Below are 21,043 nucleotides of genomic sequence, written 5' to 3'. Positions count from 1 at the left end.
GGTCACCCAAAAATTAATGTTGTCATTTATTCACAGTCTTGTCATTCCAAACTTAAGTGTGCTTTTTTTCTGTGAAAAAAAAAGAAAATCTCAACTGTTGTTGTCTGAAAATTTCAACACTGATTAAAATGGTATCATAAAAAAAAAATAATCTTAATTTCTTCCTATTGCATGTATTGCAAGTGTACATTTATAGATTTTCCTCTACTTATAGTTTGAGGAGGCCTCAGACTTGTCATCTTACAGTGAACAGATTGTCAACTGTGGCTACACGGGGCCTATAAATGAGGACAACAAGCAGAATATAACAAGGTTTTACTCTGCAATATTTTTCAAATTAATTTATTTTATGTATCTTCCACAGAAAATACAATGTTTAAACATTAACACTGAAATTTTTGTTTTATTTCTTTAAAGAGCGATTGTAATGCATGCTGCTGCTTGGAGAACACTCACACAGCAAAAAAATCTGAGTGAAATTAACTCTGCTGGGAGTACATGTGAGACCACACTCAAGAGTGTGAAAGTGTTAAAATAGGAGTGTTAAATTAACACTGAAGCTGAGTTAAAGTTAATGAGATAATTAAGTGATTATTTGAGTGATGATTGACCATTATTGACGAGACCTGATGTTAAAATGCAGAATCAACAAAGACGAAAATCACTATTTTTATGGTATCACCATTATAGTATATATATATAATAACTTTACATGCTTCTGAATGGTTACATGTTTTACAGCATTGTATAAAATTAAATGTTTTATTGGCAATTAACTGATTTTCTTTAATTAAAATTCTGACAGAACTGCATGTGTACTTGTGAGTGTTTTACTTAAACATTTAAATGTAAAATAGAGCACAATCTTTTGATGATAGCAAGTGTCTGGACATAGAGCACCCTGTCATTCAAAGGTGATGTCAAGGGATTAATCAATCCACGCAGAACGGCAAGTTTTTGGTCAGAAAAAGGGCAATGGATCTCTGGCACCACCACACCATCCTCTGGGTCAGTATCAGCAGTTTCCTTTCGAAAAAGTTGCTCCACCACCTGAAAAAAGAAACCATTGTTATTTTACAATGTTAACTGCTTTTAATTATAAAAACTTAAGGCTGACCTAGATTATTTAGTTTGATAAACTGGTAGATTATCTTATCCCAAAGAAGCTATATTTAAGTAAATTAATACTTCACCCAAAATGAAAATCCTGACAGTTATTTGCCTAAATGTATTTTAGGCCCTATTTATACCAGGCATTGAAATGAGTCACGATTGCAGGGGTTCTCAACTCTGGTCCTCAAGATCTACTTTCCTGCAGAATTTAGCTCTAACCTTAATCAAATACACAAGGTTGTGGCTAAACTCTGCAGGAAAGTAGATCTTGAGGACCAGAGTTGAGAACCCTCTTGTTATGTCAAGATAACAGTGCCAAAAAAGTGGAAAAGCATGAATTATTTAGCTGAAAAAATAAAAACGTGAAAATTATAAAAACATTTATAACATTTACATTACAATTTACAATACATTTGTCTTTGATAGCTCTAAAATTAAATCGGGTCTTCAATTGAATACTTTTACATTAGTCAAATGAAGAGTAAAGAACTGAAAAACTAAGCAGTCGAGTCGCTTCATTAAATTAAGGTTAAACCACTGGAGTCACATGTATTACTTAAATGACACATGATTTCCGGGGCTTGAAAGTGGTAGTTATGTGTAGCTGTCAATAGAGGGACAGAAATATCTCAGATTTCATTAAAAAGATCATTTGTGTTCTGAAGATGGATGAACGTTATGGGTATGAAAACGACATGAGCATTGATATTTTCAGTTGAAATACCTTTTAAGGTTGAGCAAATGAAAACAGAATTAGCATTTTTGGATGTGTAATCTTTGTAACTTTGCATAGATGCTTAAAGCATACCTCAATATCTGGCTCATCCACTGGTGTCTGTAACATTCCGATGTACCAAAGCTGTTCTGGTGAAAGATTTCCCTCTGTTCTGATCGGATGGTTGTTCCAGCTCCCCGTGAAGCCCTTCAGGTCCGATTTCAACCGTGGAAGAATTGCATAGTGCACACAAAAGAGGTGCAGCTCATCGGATAGATCAAGCACTCTCTCTTCTTCCATTGTGTGCAGGATTTCATAATATTTACAAGAGACGGCTGACCAAACATCAAACCACAGACGCTCAATTCTAAAATAAGACACACAAGTATGCACAAATCATAGCTTACAAAATAGTAAAGAAAAAGCAAATAATTCTCATATTGCTGCATTACAAAGTTCAGGTTTCAAAGATATGTCATGTTGTGACCTCTAAACTGAATTGAAAGATCACCAATTTTAAAGCTGCACATGCAGCAATTTGAGAAAATTCTTTGCATGTGCTTACATTTTCAGTCTCCCACAACTGAATGTATATAAATGGAAGTCAATATAACAAACGGTGTAGTGTGACCACCCCTTTAATCAGGGGAGATTTGAAAAATAAATTTGCTCATTGTTAGTGAGTTTCAACATTAGACTCGAGTGGTTTCTGCTGAGATTAAATTAGAGATGTTTGTTTGTGGCATCATGTGTAAGACAAATGACTGCGCCCCACAAGAAATAAAGAGCATGTGATGCAACTTTTAATGATTTGATTGGTACCTTTGATTATGCACACTTTTTCCAGAAATGGAACTGCCTCGGCCCGTTCCTCGTACTGAAAACATGCAACGAGCGATGTCCACATTTTCAACTCCCTGGTCACCACGTACTCTGGAAAAGATTTAGACAACATGCATGCATGGTGTTATTGATTTACAAACTTTTTTACAAGTTCCTGTAATTGTATGTTTATTGTCAAGCACACAGATGATTTTAGCCCTGATTATCACTTTCAGTTTTGTGGAGACTGCTGACAAAAGCCTGAAATCTGAAGCAAATCAGTGCCCGCCCATGTGAGCGATAATCACTAAGTGCGAATTATCAAAGAGGCGATCTGACAAAAGATTTGAAGAGGTCTCATTCATAGGTTCAAACACTGAGAAATCATCATGACTAACATGTCATGTAGTAAAGATAATTTTTACCTCGACGGCCACCCATGTTTGTGGATACCCTCCAAAAAAATTAGAAAGCAGTCGATGCTTTGTGGTTTGCAGCAGCATCAAGATACAGGATCTAAAATTTAAAAGATTTTAATATTTTATAACAGAACATTTACTTTTGATACCAATTTGTAGTGACAAATCTGGCAACTATTATAACCTTTTGAGTTTAAAAACAGACCATATACAAAGTTTGACAAACAGTACCTTCCTTGAGAATCCATCAATCCCACCAAATATCACAATGTTGAATCTAAAGACAAATACAGATACAACTATGCTGTTAATTGTAAGTAATATTTTTTGTGTACATATGGACGCATCACTGTGTGAAGACAGCAATATTTTTTGTATGTGTGTGCATGCAAGGAAATTTAGAGTGCAAATACTCACGTGATTAGTTTATGGTTGGTATCCACATGAACTAGGGACAATGGAGCAGGAACGGAATAACTTCTACGAGCTACAAAACCAAGCTGGAACATTCTGGCCAAAATTCCAGCTCCATCCACCCGTTGCATACTGGCCTTCACCCTGTGCCATTGTATGCGGTGTCCTCTAGCCAAAAGTTTCCCTTTCACTAGCCTGTAACCAGCATGGGGCATTCTTATTTTTATTGATCTCACCACACGATCAAGTTCATTATCTGACATGCTGGAATAGCAGCCTCTGACAGAGAGGGACTACAGGAAGAGCAGTAGTGAGAAGTTCTTTAAGGTCATCCCTGCTGATTTCCAAACGTGGGCGTCCCATGTTTCCCCAGGTGTAAGTTACAATTTCTGATGCGTTTCCTGAAGTCTCTTCCAAATTCAGAGATATATTAACTACGTTGATTAACTCCTGTAGACCCCTAATTAAATTATCTGGGATGTTAACATGATTTGATGCATTAATAGCCAAAGCAAGTTCTTGCTGAGCAACATCCAGGAGGTAATCCAAATCTATAGCTTCATTCCGACAAATCAAGTTAAACTTGGTTAGCATACGCTGTAAGATATCTTCTTGCACTTGTTCCTGCAGGTATAAACAATGCCTGGTTAGCTTACATATCAAGGTAACTACATAATGCCATGCGGATGTTGCCAAGTTTAGCAGGGTAACATTAGACATATAAAATCCCTTGTGTATTAAACAACAGCTAAAAAGTTATATTCATTATATTATGTTATATTATGTTATTCTATATATTATGCATTCTATAGAATAACATGAATGGATGTAAGCCTACCTGGAGAAGTGACATTTCTCTTTGGCCCTAAAAAGTAATATCAAAATAAAATAAGATTTTATTTTTGTATGGACAATCACAAAGATAGAATAATTTACTTAATGGTTAACAACACTGTTATTAAATACAAAAGAAGATGATTTAGATGATTCAAGAAAAAATATTTTTAGAAGTTAGTTACCAGGGCTGCGTTTCACAAAAGCACGGTAACAGTTAAACATAACTTACAACCAGCCATCATTGTGCTTTACAATCGCTACTTCGCAATGCTTCAGAAACGCAGCTCAGATCATTAATGAACGATCTAACGTTAAATAAAGACATAACTTGGAAAGAGAGCAGAAAAAACTTTCTAGATTTGTCTATTGATTTGATATTAAACTTACCTCGGGCTGCCTCGAATGCCCTGCGGTTGAGCATGTTGATGACGCTCCGTGCCGCTCCTGATTACTCATCTCGGTTTTATAAATATTGTTGATGTGCTTTAATATAGTGTTTTACTCTACTGTTGTTAGACTGTCACACAGAACCCAAAATTCGCGCCGCTGAAGTCTCTCCTTCCGGTTCAAGGTGCCGTCCATCTAAATCGCACTAGCCAATGAGAGCAAACCGCTGTTAAGCCCGCCCACACGGTAGGTCTGTGTCAGAATTGCAAACGAAAACTTCAGAAGCGTAAACGAAAAAATCAGAAGCGTAAATGAAAACTCTGGAAGCGCATTTGTAAGTTTAGATCAGCGAAAGAAATATGAGAAATAGTTAGCAAAACATGCAGTGTATTAAAAACGAAGTCAATAAATTTGCCAGCGAGTTATTCTTTTTCAGTTTCAGAGATATTTTATTCAGTTTCAATTTATATTTTCATTAGTTTCTTGAAAAGGTACGTTCATTTTTATTGGCACAAGAGTAGCTCCATAATAATGTAGTAGCACTGTAAGATTACATTTGTTTGAACGCATTATTGAAAAAGTGAGTGAGTGTGAATCTGTTTATATCATGCTTTAACCCGAAAATAATCAGTAAAAGAAACGGCCAAACTCTTAACATCCCGCTCGACTCTTGCAGTCAACCTTCTGATTAAGCTAAATATGTTGGCTGTTGGCATGAATTTTACTCGTGATAAGAAGCTCATATTCAAGTGTTTGTGCAAAAATTATTAATGTGCATTAATGACAGGGAGGCGCCGTCTCATCACTTTAATTTTTTCATGATAATGAATGTATAATTTTTTAATTAACATAATATCGTGGTGTCTCACATAGGTACAATAAAAATATATCTACAGAAAGCTTGAAATGTTTTTTAAACGAAAACGAATTGTGAAATCTGCGAATGATGCATTTCTCTCGTCGGAGAGAGCCAGCACTGTGAATATAACCAAAACAACAGTCCTATATAAACCAGTTCAGCAAGTGAAAGCCTCATAAGACACTGGCCATATGAAAGAGCAATTCACACCTTTATCTCTATTCCCACAAGCCATGAATAACTAGCCAAAACCCAACCCCCTCCAGCTGAACAGAATTCGGTCTGTGTTTTGGCTCTGAGGAACGGTGTGTTACTGGGCTGAAACATGCCTGCACTCAGAAGCACTACTCTTTGTATTCATAATTTTATTATTTTCACAAGACCATAATGATAATAACAAATCATCAATTAATAATTAATCATTATTTTAAGAAAATCATTGTTATTTGTGATCGTGGATGTTTGCGGCAGGCTTTAAGACCAAGCGGAATCCTCTGTTCCTGCCTCACAGCGAGTCCCGCGCGCTCAGTGATGCAGCTTCACTGTCTGCGGTTTCACTTTACTGAATCAGATTGAGGCTAATACAACTTATTGATCATGAGCCCAACATTTAGCAAGGCAGGAAAATTCTAACGGAAGGAAGACGTATATCATTGAGCTAATGCTGTTAAAGAGAGAGAGAGAAACTAGTCTGGGGCTATTCTTAAACTTGGAGCTCATTAAATTGAAGTACAAATCCAAACACCAGAAACGTTATGCATTTTATGAATAATGGAATGTTATGAAAATTATGCATTTTATTTATTCACATGCTGTATGGTTGAAATACTATTTTAGTTCACAACTTTAAGTTCCGTTGTTTAAAAAAATGCTTTATTGGCTAATGTTTCATAAACCTTCAGTTGTTATTCTCTAAAATCCATGCCATTATTAATTTCACAGTATTTTTTACCACCTAAATGACTAATCTTTAAAGTCACAATTCTATAATGGTCAAAATTACTCAGGCCAATGGTATTTTTAATTGACATTATTTTATAATTATTATTATTTTTTTTTTTTTAATAATTGTGGCTTACATAAATAGGTAAAGCAAAACAAATATTCGGATTGTCCCTTATTTTTTCCCTTGTTTTCTTAAAGAATAAAAACATATTTTTACAAGAATAAACATGATAACATTTTATTAATTAATAAAAATAATTTAAGCAATTAAAACTTTTTTTTAAACTTGAATTTAAATACTATTAAACTAACTTTAAATTCTCAAGGAGTTTATAAGTATAAAAAAAAGTTCTAAATGACAATATAATTAGATTTAATAACAATATAATTAGATTTTTTTAAATGAACAATTCCTGTATAAAATGGGACAGCAACCTTTATATCAGTGGTTCTCAACCTTTTTTTCCAGCGGGCTACACTACCCAGATAGCAAGCATAGTCAGCCCGATTCTGGCTGAGTGTCGGCACAATCGGCTGGAGTCCGGGTCGGCTGACATACTGTCTCACGTGGTCGCACCAAGTCTGGCGTCTTAGTTGTATTAGGTACATTGCATTGTATCTGGCCCTATTACGGCTTAAGTGTGACTGAGCTGGTGCAATGACTTGGAAATTAATGATGATGATGATATCAACAACAAAAACTGGCCTATAATACTTGTAATGTCCATTTTTGCCCAGTTGATTTTTCATGATGATGATAAAATCATGATAAAATAATAATAATTATTAAATATTATAATAACACAACCTAATAAAAGTAATATTACAGAAACAACAAAAACAATTAAAAAAGGGTACATAAACATGCACATTGCATTGTCTTTGTGGACGGACATACGCTACCCGATTGGAACTGACACAGACCAGCCATCACGCTGTTTGGCGCCATTTATAAATATTATGCGGCAGACGGATATCTATCAAGCACACGGCCCGATTCTGTGGAGCGACAGTCGGCTCACTTGCTTTGAAACGGCCACAAGACGACTTTCGTCATCAATTCTAATCCCACAGAGCGGGAAAAGGTACCTCACTTCGACGCCTGAACTGGTAAGTGGAGCATTATTTAATTTTGTAAGATGTGAAATATACCAAAGTCTCTTTAAGACTATTACGGGTATTCTATAGTCTTTGAATATATATAGCACAATCAAAACGGTTAATAAATTTGTCAACAAATTGTTAGCTAAACCGGCTCTCCAATTTGTAATTCTAGATAAGGTTAATTGGTCAACACATTTTAGCGTCGCAGGAATTCTTAAATATATTTTGACATAGAAATAAAATATTAAGAGGAAAATAATGCACACTTTGGTAAGTATATTTTTTCTGTATTTTGTGTTCCGTCTAGTACAGTTATTAATGTTAGCCTAGCTAACGTTATGTTGGATGGAAAAAAAAAAAAGTCAGGCCAGATATAGGCATAATTTAACTAGATTTAAGCCAACAATAAACATATGTGTTGCCTTAAAGTATTTATGGTTTAATATTAACTTGGTTTAATGAACTTTGACTGCATAAGTGTACATGATATAGTTTTCAACGCTAACTTGGTGCGAAGCGGTGGAGGGCATAGAACTGCAGCACGAGCGTTAAAAGAATAAAAACAAAATTATGTGAACAAACTGCAAGTTTACAGCACCCGTTCGTTACAGTATTTGAATAAGTTAACTATAAAAAAACAGCACTTGATATGAACGCATAAAAGGGATATTAAAAAAAATGTGTAGCTATATTTCCTTTGGTGATGCAGGCAAGCAGATGAGCCATAAATATTTAAACGCATTAAATTATTAGGAAATGTTATGCGTAATGTGCTGTTGTTGACCCTTCTCATGGACATCCCTTTGTATTGCGAGTAAAGCAGTAGCATATGCGACTAAATCTTGACTCTAGCGAGTAGCGACTAAATGATATCTAATAATAGCCATTGACTAATAACTTAGATTTTACTCGCCAGTGTGTGAGTTGAAGGTTAAGTATACATTCTGCGCTGAACACTCTGACTGTGTACTTCTGATTTCTTTTTCGTCGAGTGATCTGTGATATTTCTCAGTTCAACTCAATTCACGCGCAGTGCACCTGTGTTTGACGTACGGTGAGCTCTAGTGTGAAGACGGATGACTCGCCGTAGCTTTTTCTCACACGCGCAAATTGAGAGAGTGAGAGAGTGAGAGAGAGCGCGAGCGAGAGAGTCTTATATGCATGCAGAATGATATTCTGTTGTATTTTTCTGTAGAAATAACGGAGTTCCTTAGTAGTGGGCGGAACTAATGCGCAAGCGGAATCTCATTGGCTGGTGCTCACCTACTGAGCAAATCAGTTTGACCGAATGCAGACAACCTGATTAATATTCATGAAGCCATTACTGTTCTTATTAGTAGAATTCGTATTATTATTATCATCTTATCAGTATTATTGCTAGTCCCCCCCCTTTTTTTTACAGAAACACTGAATGATCAACAAAGAACCACCATCAGTTCTAAATTTAGTTCAAATGTCCGCATTCATACGGTTACCAAGTTTTAATTATAATTACTAAAGTTATATCATTAAATAATACTTGATTATCAAGATATCACATTATAATTCTTCACTGACTATTAAGAGTGTACTTTCAGGTATTTAAAAATCTGTGCCATTTTAAAAACATATACAGTGTGTATGTATGTATGGGAATATATATATATATATATATATATATATATATATATATATACTTTTTTTATTTTTATTAAATATTAACTAGGCTACCTGACTTAAATATCATAGCACTTACTTAACATATTGTTCATGTTGTGGTTCTATTGTGCTCATTTGTAACTTGGTTTGGATAAAAGTGTCTGTTATGATTAAATGTAGGCATAAATGTAAATATCTTGATGTAATCAGCTTCCACATAATATTTGAGTATAATGGAGCTTGCATATACCTTTACACTGGTTGCACCACTGGTTTAATATATTTACAATACACAGTGAATAAGTGTTTTTAAAACAAGTGTATGATTTAGTTAATGTCAATGTTGATTAATCTTTATTTTCTCACTTGTATTTTTCCTTAGGTTGGAGAAAGAAAAAGGTAAAAACATGGATAGACGTAGTCTTAGAAAACGAGCAGTGAAAAGGGTGAGTTCTTTATTTTCTTCCTTTCCTGATGAGATGCAGATCACTGGAGCTGCAGAGAATGCCACTATGAATATCACAGAGGAGGACCAAAATCAGGGTGATCAGGGTCAGGCATCACATAAATTTGACAGTGAAGATGATTCGCAGAGTGATGATGACATAGTAAATGTCAGTACATCACTAACTGAGTCTTTGTGCGACTGGGCAGTTAATTTCAGGGTGTCTTTAGTAGCTTTGACTGCACTTCTGGCCATCTTGAGAGTTCATCATCCTTTCCTACCAAAGGATGCCAGAACTCTTCTACATACCACTACCGCCTACAGCATCCAAGTTGTTGCTGGTGGTACTTACCACTATGTCGGCATTTTGAAAGCTTTTGCAAAAAGCATGGATCGCATCTGGTCTCACATTCCAAACAGGCATGAATTTAAATTGCAGCTGAATGTAGATGGACTACCTCTGTTTAAGAGTTCCTCAGTACAGTTCTGGCCAATCCTTGGCTTGCTACAGGATGTTGTGAAAAAGCCAGTTGTCATTGCTCTGTTTTGTGGTGTCTCAAAGCCAAGTTGTCTGGTTGCATATTTACAAGATCTTGTCAGTGAGTTGCAAGAACTAAGCAAAGGATTCTTCATCAAAGGGAAACAGTGCTTCTTGAAGGTCAATTCTGTCATCTGTGATGCGCCAGCAAGAGCTTTCATTAAAGGAACAAAAAGTCATACTGGTTACTCAGGATGTGACAAGTGTGTTCAAACAGGTGTTTATCTTAAACACAGAATGACTTTTCCAGAAGTCAACAGCGCACTCCGGACAGATCTGTCTTTCAAAATGATGAATGATGAAGACCATCACGTGACAAAGTCACCATTAACTGATGTAGGTATAGGCATGGTGTCATGCTTTCCTCATGATTACATGCACCTTGTCTGTCTTGGGGTAGTGCGGAGACTGTTGGATTTATGGATTGCATCAGGGCCTTTGCTATCCCGCTTGTCTTCTCATCAGATAAAGCTTATCTCTAGTGCACTCGTAGGCTTAAGAGGTTTCATTCCTACGGACTTCGCTCGTAAACCAAGAGGGCTTTCAGAAAGACTCCGGTGGAAAGCCACAGAGTTGCGACAGTTCTTGTTGTACACCGGGCCAGTGGTTCTCCAAAATGTGCTGTCGGGTTCAGTCTACAACAATTTCATGTTGTTATCAGTTGCCATTTTCATCCTTGCAAGTCCTTCATTGTCTGCAGATCTTCATGACTTTGCAAACACATTACTTGTGTCATTTGTGACACATTTTGGCAAACTGTATGGTCCAGAATTTGTCACTTACAATCTTCACGGACTAACCCATCTTTCTGAGGATGTTCGAATACATGGAAATCTTGACCTAATATCCGGATTTCCATTTGAGGATTATCTAGGTAAGATGAAAAAGATGATAAGAACCCCGCATCATCCACTAGCCCAGGTTATTCGGCGAATCTCTGAAATGGATCCTTTTACAGGAAATGATGAAGCTTCACATGGAAAGAGAAGGTTGCAGAAGGAGCATGATTCTGGCCCACTTCCACCCTCTATGATGAACATATCTGTACTTCAGTTCCAGGAGCTTGTCATAGGTGGTACCAAAATAGATGCATCAAGCGAGGGAGACAGATGTGTTAAGATTGGTGGCTGCATTGCTTTGATTGACAATATCCTTCAGTGTCAGGACAAAATATATATTGTCTTCAGAGAATATGAATTAATGGAACCATTTTTTGAGTATCCTCTGAGTTCATGTGATTTGGGCATCTACCTGGTTGGAAAAATATCATCGAGGCTGAAAACCATTGAGTTAATTGACCATGTTGAGAAGTATGTGAGGTTGCCAAATCAAGACAAATTTGTTGCAGTGCCATTGCTGCACTTGTGCCACTGATTTCATTTAGCCCTTTCTTATTGTGCAGTTTTTTTTAAGCTTAGCTCTCCCCTTTTCTTAAAAGGGCTTTGCAAAATTCATTTAAACTGAACAAAGTTCACTCATCACCAAACACCAGTGACTTGTAAATATGGGTACGGGTCATTTTAGACACTTCCAAAACATTTTTCAACAGAGATGGAAATCAATTTTTAAATACATGAATTATGTTTCCATCTTTGTTGCCACAGTTTTGGAAGTGCCTTTTTCTGTTTTTACAGACGGGGTTGTCAAAATACTTTTATCCATAGAGTGAATATACAAGTCACTGGTGTTTGGTGATGAGTTTTTAGCTCAAGGTCTGCATTTAAAGTCACACCAGAAGTGTTCAGCTGCGATTAGGAGTTGGCTTTCTGCAGACCAGTCAAGTTCTTCCACACTGACTCAATCAATCATTTATTTTTTAAGATTGCCTCATACATAGAGGCATTGTCATGTTATAATAGAAAAGGGTCATGTCCAAACTGTTGCTATAAAATTAGCTTTAACATTAAGATTTGTATTCATGGAAATGACTAAAGTAGTCAAACCTGTTCACTGGACGCGGGTAAGCAAATACTTTTGGCAATGTAGTGTATGTGTGCAAAAAAAAAGTTGACACCTGTGTATATACTTGTAAATACTACACTTGTTTTCTTTTTTTTTTCCAAACAGACATGTTCAAAATTGTCGAATTTGTTGAGTCACATGAGGTGGAGCTGGTTCCAGCCATTTGGGTGGAGAATGGCCAGTGCTATTGGCCTAATTCACTGAGGGGTATGGCCCTTCACCTGGCCATTAAAAACAAGACACCTCCTAACTGTGACTGGGGAAGTTGGGAAGTCCGAACAATGTTTTCAACAGGTAAACTTTACATTTTCATGCTAGGTTTCACTTTTACTTCCACATTATTGTAACTTTATTTATTCTTGATCATAAGTTAATTGTTATGTAATGTGGGATCATAGAATTCTGTAGTCCATTATTAGATTATATTGTCCACTCAGCAGCCTAACAGACCATTATAAGGCTCAGCACTGTATTTCATATGTTGTATGTGTAATTCGTAAGATTAGCCTAGTGAAGTACTAAGTTTTTATCTAATTGAGTGATCCTGAAGAAATTTTGAAAACGTTAAATTCAACTGAATTTTGCAGACAGCTATGAAGAGGGCAGAAGGAAGGCTAAAGAGGCAGAGACCTGGTCAGACCTCCAGTCAGACGCAGAAATGTCTGGACAGAAACCACCAAGGCGTAAAATGTACAGATATTTGTTCAGCATGTCACTGGTGCTATTTCTTGATGTGTTCAGGCTGTATTTAAAGACCTGTTTTCCAGATTTATTTTTTAGAATTAGCAAGAAGTTGGCGATTTAGAAGTTTCCATTTCATTTTGATTAATTAATTTTTTGTTTAAAATAGGAAGAGTGTTCGAATTGGCCCACCTGGAGGTTGCTTACTGGACTCAGAGGAGGAGTCTGGCCCACCCCCCAAGCAACTTCTTCCACCTGCCCCCACTGTAAACCTCCCTGTAGTCATCCCAAACACCACTTTCACCCCTGTTCCCATCACCACATTGCCAGCAGCAGCACCACCACCACCACCACAAGGGTCATATACAGAGATGTTGCAAAATTGGCAGCCGATGGACGATGTGCCACGTGAGTGTATTCCTTCACTTTTGATTTGACTTTCTTTGTAAGTATTTCATTTGTAGGACTTTTTCCTCAATTCACAACAGTGTTCTTTTATAGCGCTGCGGAGTTGTCAGACATTCCGAATTGCCCCCCAGCAATCATCAGAACCAGGTTGGTCCTACAGTGATTTCCACTCAGTCATCTTACTTTTAAGTTTAGCGTTTTTTAAGACTGAGGATGACATTGTACAGTTTTGTAGTGCGTATTATAATTGTAAAATATTGTAAATGTCTTTAACTTAGCCCTGCTGAGGGAGGTTTTAACAAAATTAGAGATGGTGCTGGACCAGCAATCCACCATCCTCAGATTGTTGCAGCTGCGAGAAGACCAGGGACAGCTTTTGGACATTGAGGAAGGTTTGCTGCCCCTGCAAGACCTTCCACGACTGCTCAGCCTTGAGCAAAGGATTCAGCAGAGCCCAGATTACAAGCAAAAACTGGTAAGATGCTTTCTTTTTTTGTTGTTTTTTTATTTTTATTTTTTTTAACAATTGTTTGAACAATTACAGTTACTGATCTTTTGTTTTGTTTTAACTGGTACACAAATTAGGGCTGTAATGATACGCTCTCTGGAATCAGTCATGTCATAATTCTTGGGTGGCAAATTGTTATACAATTGACCATGTATATAACCATACCAGGTATGGGCAAACTCGGTCCTGGAGCGCCGATATCCCTTCAGAGTTTAGCTCCAACCCTAGTATATATCACATGCCTATAGCCTTCAAGTAATCCTGAAGACACTGACTATTGTGTTCAGATGTGTTTGATCAGGGTTGAAGCTAAACCCTCAAGGACACTGGCCCTCCAGGACCCAGGCTGTAAGGGTGGTTTCTCTACAGTGGTTCAAGGCTGTAGGATAGCCAAAGAACTAAGAAGTGTTATCAGCACAATGGTATAAAACCTAAGAAACCTAAAACCTATTACCAAGCACTGCCACTTATACCAACATTGGAAATAAGTGCAGTTAGAATAGCTAAATATGTGGGAGAGCGTTGAGGGACTATATTGTATTGCAACTTCACTATTAACCTTGAATCACTAGTTAGAGAGGGAGAAAAAGAGGGAGAGAAAGCAGAGCCCCAAGAAAGAGCTCCAGCAAAGAAAAGAGGCAGCAAAGGAAAGTGACAGAGCAACAGTTACAATCTTCTTTTATCCCTTCTTTGGCCATGTGTATAAAAACCAAATGTGAGACATTCAAACTGACTAATCAGCAGATTACAGCTTCACCCACTGTGCAAAAGGTGACAATCAGAAGACCATCGATGTGTACACATGTTGACACAGGACTTGATCACTGTCAGCACCTCTGTGCCTAATGGCACTTGTAGTAATAGAAAGGGGGTGGAAACAGCAAAACAAACATCTTTGTCCAATTTCAAATATCTTTGGATAATTTCCAGACCGTTTTTATAACAACCTTTCTTTAATTATATATTTTTTGTACTTTAATTAATTGTTGAAATATACATATTTAAACAGTGGATATACAAAAATGTTTTATTGAGAATTTTTTTCTCTTTTTAATTTTGTTTCAGATAAACTGGTTGGGGCTTATTGGTGGGGCAGACGTGCGCGACTGCACCTGGCGCATATTAAAGAGGTTGATTGCCAACTCTCTGGCGAAGAACCTCAATTGGAGAGGAGTCAATGGAAAGACTTCAGTGGCCACTCTTCAACTCAGAGAGGTTGTGATTGGTAAGGAGACAGTATCCCCCCATTTTACAGACAAGTCTTAGGCCTAGTCCTGGACTAAAATGTAATTCTGAGCTATTTCAACTGAAAGAAACTTGCACTGACTGATCTTTAAATATATCAGTGCCTTTGTTTTGTCTCAAGCTGCATAACTTTTTTTTTTTTTATTAAGTCACATTTATAAAAAAATTACTTGTCCTAATGTCCTAATTGAACTATGGACTAATCCTGGCTTAGTCTAAGTCCTGTCTGTGAAACCAGGCCTATATATGTTTACATACAAAGTTAGCTATTTCTGTAGTGGGTACGAGTAAATGCAGTTCTTTACAATCTGTAATAAACATTATCATTATTTAGGTCACTTAATCAAATCATGTTACACAGTATGCACAACAACAGCATGGCTAAACTGAGGATACATTTTCATTACTTTGAGACAATATGCTTTTTCTTTTTACTTTAATTTATATGAATTATTTCCTCTCTCAGGTGCAAAACCATTAAACGTGAATTACAGTTTACTTGCTAACACATTTGCAGTTGTTATTATAATTTTTTTCTATAATAATTTGTATTTAATCAATCTGAATATTATAACAATTATTTACAATAATTTAAAATAATATATTATTAATAAGCAGTAAACTTAATTACTGTCATAAATATTAGTTTTGTATTTTTACTGTAATAATAAAAATAATAATTATTATATTTCACATTAATAGATTATTTAATCACTCTGGGTGTTATAAATAATAATGTAAAATAATGTATAAAATAAATTGAAGTAATATTATTATTAATTAATTCTAAAACTAAACAAATAATAAAGAATTGTCATTACTACCATAAATTACTACCATAGTTTTACTGTTTTATTATTATCATCATCATTGTACTGATTAAACTATTAAAATTATATTTAATATTATTAGTAGCTTATTTAATAAATCGCAATATTATATTATGAATTATAATGTACAATATTAAGTATTTTTTAAATTAAACATAAGTAAAGAATTTTCATTACTGCCATAAATATTAGCTTTGTAGTTTTACTGTTGTAATAATAATATTAATACAAATATTAAGATTATATTGCATATCAATAGTAGATGATTTAATCAATCTGAATATTATATTAATTATTAATAATGCAAAATAATATATAAAATCAATTCAAGTAATATAAATATTAATTAATTTTAAAATAAATAATTGCCATTACTACCATAAATATTAGTTTTGTCATTTTACTTTATTATTATTATTATACTGATCAAAATATCAAAATTATGCTTAATATTAATAGGAAATTATTTTATCAATCTTAATATTATATTAATAATGTAAAATAGATAATATAAATTAAGTAAATTTAGAATGCAACAAAATTTGTTGAGCTTGCATTTACCGTTTCCCACATTTGTATGCATGTTAATGGAAGTCAATAGAATGAAAAGTGCATTACTCATAGAGCAATGAGAAGCATAACACAATTTTTTTATTTTATAAAATTTATTTATAAAACAAGAATGAAACTCCCTACTGATTAGAATTTACTGCAATAGATGTATGTTACATGGTCCATGTTTACATACATTACAGTACAATATTATTACTAAGCTTGTATAAATGGTAATGAAATTGAAAGGCTTTAATTCTTTTGTCATTTTAGATTTGGAATATATTTCTGAATGGTATACTTGTAGAAATAGCAAATTAATTTTTTATTCAGTTTTATATTATGGTCTTTGAATTTGGTCTTCTGGTCTGTATTTACGTATTTACGTATGTTTGGAAGTGATTACATCTGAGTGAAACAGAAAAAAAATCTGATCGAGTCATATAAGAGATCTATGTATAAAAGAGCAATGATAACCAAAGTATTGATAAATTGTTCCTAGGGATTTTAAATTTCATAGAGACCTTACAACATGTATTTCTTTATTTCAAAAGCTGCAGTTCGGAGAAACCCCATCACTGCTAATGCCGCTGAAATGGAGGTTGAAGGGACCATAAGGAGGTGGCTCCAGCTGGCAGCTGATCGAGAGGGCGGGCGCAAGAGACGGCTTTTGGAGAAGGCAACTGTCTAAAGTGCGCTTGTGTCTCTGTCTGTGTTGAGGGGTGGGTGGGCATGAAAGGGTTTCTGCATTTGTTTTGCATTTGTTAATGTATATGTTCTAAAATATGTTAATGTATTTGTTCGTTATTTTAATAAAATCCCTTAAAAATTGTAAATGGTTGTATTTGTGTTTTCCTGATAAATTTAAGTATGTTTGGCAGTTTCTGGGCCACATCTGGCCCGGGGACCAAGCCGACTCTCAGCCAGAAGTGTCTTAATGTATTTGGGGCAGACCTGGGCCAGATAAAAACACTAAGTCTTTTTACAGGGTGTGGGCCGCTTCTGGGCCAGAGGAAACTGTTTATGTATGCTTTCAGTGAATGGGCCAGTTTTGGGCCGGGGACCCAGCCAGAACTGGGCCAGAACCAGAGCAAGGATACGGCCCAGAGGTGGGCCAGACAAATTTTGCTATCTGGGTATGGTCTAAGTGCAAGTCTACGCATATAATTTACATATTACGTCGGCAATACAAACCAACCTGATTTATAATAGTAAAGCCTAACTATTATGATATATAATCTATTACATTCATTGAAATAAACAATTCTACTCCCCATAAATAAAACACCTGATGCTGTCGGGAGCTGACCAATTTTGTGAGATTCAGCTTGAAAGGAGTAACACAAAGAAGTTGCGATTGTAACGCCTGTGTTATTACTTTCCGCATGAGCAATCCGGACTCGTACACGGCCAGCGCGGACGCAGACTTCTTCAATTTATACTTCTGAATGCGCAGGCCGATGGTCCGCTCTGCAATTGCCCAGAATTATTGCACATCTGACTGTCTTTATATTCTTTTACTGACGGATTGCACAGTAGCAATGAGCTTCTTCACTCTGCCTGCACATGTGCAATTTTGCTTTTGAAGCCTACTGACCACGCGCACCTGTCCGCGCGGTCGTCTGCTCATGAGCCTCGGCACACACTCTCCAATGACGATTTTTACGTCATGCCTACCTAACGGTCCATAGCGGACTCGCGGACGCAGAAAGTTTGACAGAGGCTTTAAGATGCAGGCTTGCATGACCTGACGCGCAACATTTCAGAAAATGTGCGTTCACAAATGTAGCCTATTTTGATCCAAATATGGAAAGCACTTTTGAATTTAATAATATGAGGTTCTCTCCAGAGATATTTTGCCACATTTCTTCAATTAAGGATTGTTACATAGTGTATGGTGTTTCCATTTAGGCTATCTGAACTTCAAGTGAGTTGCGGGGCAAAAAAAAAAAAACGAAAATCCAGCACTTCTCCTTCAATACTGATACTGCGACTATTCACAGTTTGTACATGTTCATGTTTTGAATTTCTTTTTTTTCTCCCTTCAAAAACAAATTTGTCCATTCTGATGGGCAATTTTACCTTAAAGGCAATTTACCTAATGGCTGTTGATGACTATTTGAACTGAATTCTGCCAAAGTGCGCTTGTATGTGTTCGTTAAATGCTTATGCCAGTAGGTCTGCTCATGTCTGAAAATAATATATGAAGAAAATAAAAAAACACATAAAAACATTAGGATATAGCTTATATTTCATTAGTAGCATTTTTTTTAAATTGATGTAAACAATAAAATTTTACAAACTGATAAAGTTTTTTTTTTTTAATTCAGCATGTGGTGCAGGCCGCATTTGAATTCATGACGGGCCGCGGGTTGAGAACCACTGCTTTATATCAAACATTTTTAAATCGTCCACAGCTGAGCATCACGGGAGGCTGATCTGCGCCAGATCGCGTGAAGTGAATGTAATGAACAAAGTCATTTTCAGGTGCAATGAAAAAAAAAAAAACCATGGATAACCTAGATTAGTAAAATAATTATAATTACTGTTAACCAAGAGTAACACATTTTAACGGATTAATCACCTATTTTCATTTGCTGAATGTTTTCTTTATTTTTTATTTTTTAAACACTCTAAAAATTATATGAGTCGTGTATAGGTTTCATTTTAACGGATCAATCACCTATTTTCGTTTGCTGCATGTTTTTTTTTAAACACGCTAAAAAATAAATCAGAGTTTGTGAGAGGAAACAAATAGGCTATAAGAAAATATTTTAATCCTTTAAATTTAACAAATTTATCAGAACAAAACAATAATTAAAAATATATAATTCTAATGGATAAATATAATTGCAGTATATAATAATATAGGCTTAGTAATAAAACAAAAAATAATAATAATTTACCGGCATACCGGTGGCTTCGTCATGTTCTCCCCCTGCACCCGAGCCCTGTTTCTCGTTCCGGTCTCCACCGAATCGGCCTCGGCTCCCGACGTCGGGGAGTAACTCACAGAAATCTACGCGCGCTGGAAAGAGCGTCCTCATCTCCTGATATTATCTCTCCACCAAAGATGGCATTATTAAACTCCCGTTCTTGGTGAATAAGACCTTCTTACTAAACGACTTTTTCTTAGCTCACAACTTGGATTTTATGTTTATCACGGAATCCTGGATAAAGGTTGGTGATCTAACTCCGTTTTCTGATCTGATCCCTGATGACTGCACATTTTTCTAACTCTCCTCGTCCGAGTGGACGCGGGCAGGGCTGGACTGGGACAAAAAATCGGCCCGGGCATTTTTGCCCAGACCGGACCACTATATGATCATAAACACAACCCATCTTTGCACGCCCTTAATTATATGCATACCAACTCCTATTCATTAAAACCACTAATGCCATGTAATGAGTGAGTATAGGAACGAGTGTGAGTTAACAGATGAAATAAGTCAAAATTGTAATTGTAGGTGAATCCTAAAACAAGCTATAAGCGGCTCTGGCATAGCAATACAAGTGTTTCTTACAGGATTTTTGTTAAAACTATGGTGGTGTGTCCTCGGCCCTTCCAGTGGGGTTCGGGGGCATGCCCCCCGGTGAGAAAATTTTGTGCATTTTAATGTTAAATTCATTAATCTGGTGCACTTTGAGAGTTCAAAATTAAAAGCTCCAACCCATATTCAGTGTGCAAATTAAACAAAGAAAAATTCAAAACTCTTTTAGTTACAGTTTCTATTTACATTACATCTATACATAATAATAGTTATAATATTAGTCCAATGACAGTAATAGCCATATTTTGTAAAACAAATGCACAAAAAATAAAGGAAACTTTCTTAATTAGTTGTACCAATTTCTATACTTGAAAGAGATAAGTACATGATCTTTTATTTTGACGCAAACTGCATCAAGCTTTTATTTTGGCGGAAAACATGGTTTACAAACGCCTCTTATTAAATTTCTAGTGAATTGCGGTAATCGTCAACTATGCAGATGTGGAAATAATCTACACTCATGACATGGCCTAAGTGTTTTGAAAGTAGTTATGCTTACCACAGGCTCTACACTTTCTCATCTCTCTCCTGCTCCTCCGTCCTCACTATCACCATCTGCCACAGGAGCTGATGAAGGTCAGAAAACATACAACCCGAATTCCGGAACAGTTGGGACGTTTTTTAAATTTTAATAAAATGAAAACTAAAGGAATTTCAAATCACATGAGCCAATATTTTATACTCAATAGAACATAGATAACATAGCAAATGTTTAAACTGAGAAATTTTACACTTTTATCCACTTAATTAGCTCATTTAAAATTTAATGCCTGCTACAGGTCTCAAAAAAGTTGGCACGGGGGCAACAAATGGCTAAAAAAGCAAGCAGTTTTGAAAAGATTCAGCTGGGAGAACATCTAGTGATTAATTAAGTTAATTGATATCAGGTCTGTAACATGATTAGCTATAAAAGCTTTGTCTTAGAGAAGCAGAGTCTCTCAGAAGTAAAGATGGGCAGAGGCTCTCCAATCTGTGAAAGACTGCGTAAAAAAATTGTGGAAAACTTTAAAAACAATGTTCCTCAACGTCAAATTGCAAAGGCTTTGCAAATCTCATCATCTACAGTGCAT

At 35.9% G+C, this 21,043-nt stretch overlaps 2 protein-coding genes across 4 annotated transcripts; one reads left to right on the top strand and one right to left on the bottom strand.

Moving 5' to 3' along the window:
- Positions 1–706: 706 nt before the first annotated feature.
- On the bottom strand, positions 707–3,772 carry zgc:174680 (uncharacterized protein LOC100136843 homolog). 2 transcript variants are annotated; one of them, XR_009424464.1, is made up of 6 exons: positions 3,487–3,772; positions 3,301–3,346; positions 3,076–3,166; positions 2,651–2,761; positions 1,922–2,195; positions 707–1,050 (listed from the first exon to the last, which is right to left on the bottom strand). XR_009424464.1 is itself a non-coding variant. In XM_059515211.1 (4 exons), exons 1-4 carry the CDS (start codon positions 3,744–3,746, stop codon positions 835–837), a joined length of 861 nt encoding a protein of 286 aa, XP_059371194.1. In that variant the 5' UTR covers positions 3,747–3,772; the 3' UTR covers positions 707–834. The 2 variants fall into 2 exon arrangements, 1 of the variants encoding a protein (XP_059371194.1); XM_059515211.1 differs by lacking the exons at positions 3,076–3,166; positions 3,301–3,346.
- Positions 3,773–7,284: 3,512 nt separating this feature from the next.
- On the top strand, positions 7,285–17,258 carry LOC132108247 (uncharacterized). Of its 2 annotated transcripts, XM_059514920.1 has the most exons (9): positions 7,448–7,621; positions 9,636–9,652; positions 12,304–12,492; positions 12,786–12,888; positions 13,049–13,287; positions 13,381–13,434; positions 13,566–13,762; positions 14,861–15,020; positions 16,977–17,258. In XM_059514920.1, the coding sequence occupies exons 3-9, from the start codon at positions 12,306–12,308 to the stop codon at positions 17,111–17,113; spliced, it is 1,077 nt and encodes a 358-aa protein (XP_059370903.1). In that variant the 5' UTR covers positions 7,448–7,621; positions 9,636–9,652; positions 12,304–12,305; the 3' UTR covers positions 17,114–17,258. The 2 variants fall into 2 exon arrangements, with proteins under 2 accessions (XP_059370902.1, XP_059370903.1); XM_059514919.1 differs by lacking the exons at positions 12,304–12,492; positions 12,786–12,888; positions 13,049–13,287; ... (2 more) ...; positions 14,861–15,020; positions 16,977–17,258 and having other exon boundaries at positions 7,285–7,621; positions 9,636–11,632.
- The last annotated feature ends 3,785 nt before the right edge of the window (positions 17,259–21,043 follow it).

The sequence above is a fragment of the Carassius carassius genome, chromosome 28, assembly GCF_963082965.1.
Source record: "Carassius carassius chromosome 28, fCarCar2.1, whole genome shotgun sequence".
In the NCBI taxonomy this organism is placed as follows: Eukaryota; Metazoa; Chordata; class Actinopteri; order Cypriniformes; family Cyprinidae; genus Carassius; species Carassius carassius.
The sequence above is the reverse complement of the archived record's forward strand: the minus strand, read 5'-3'. Positions and strand labels throughout refer to the sequence as shown.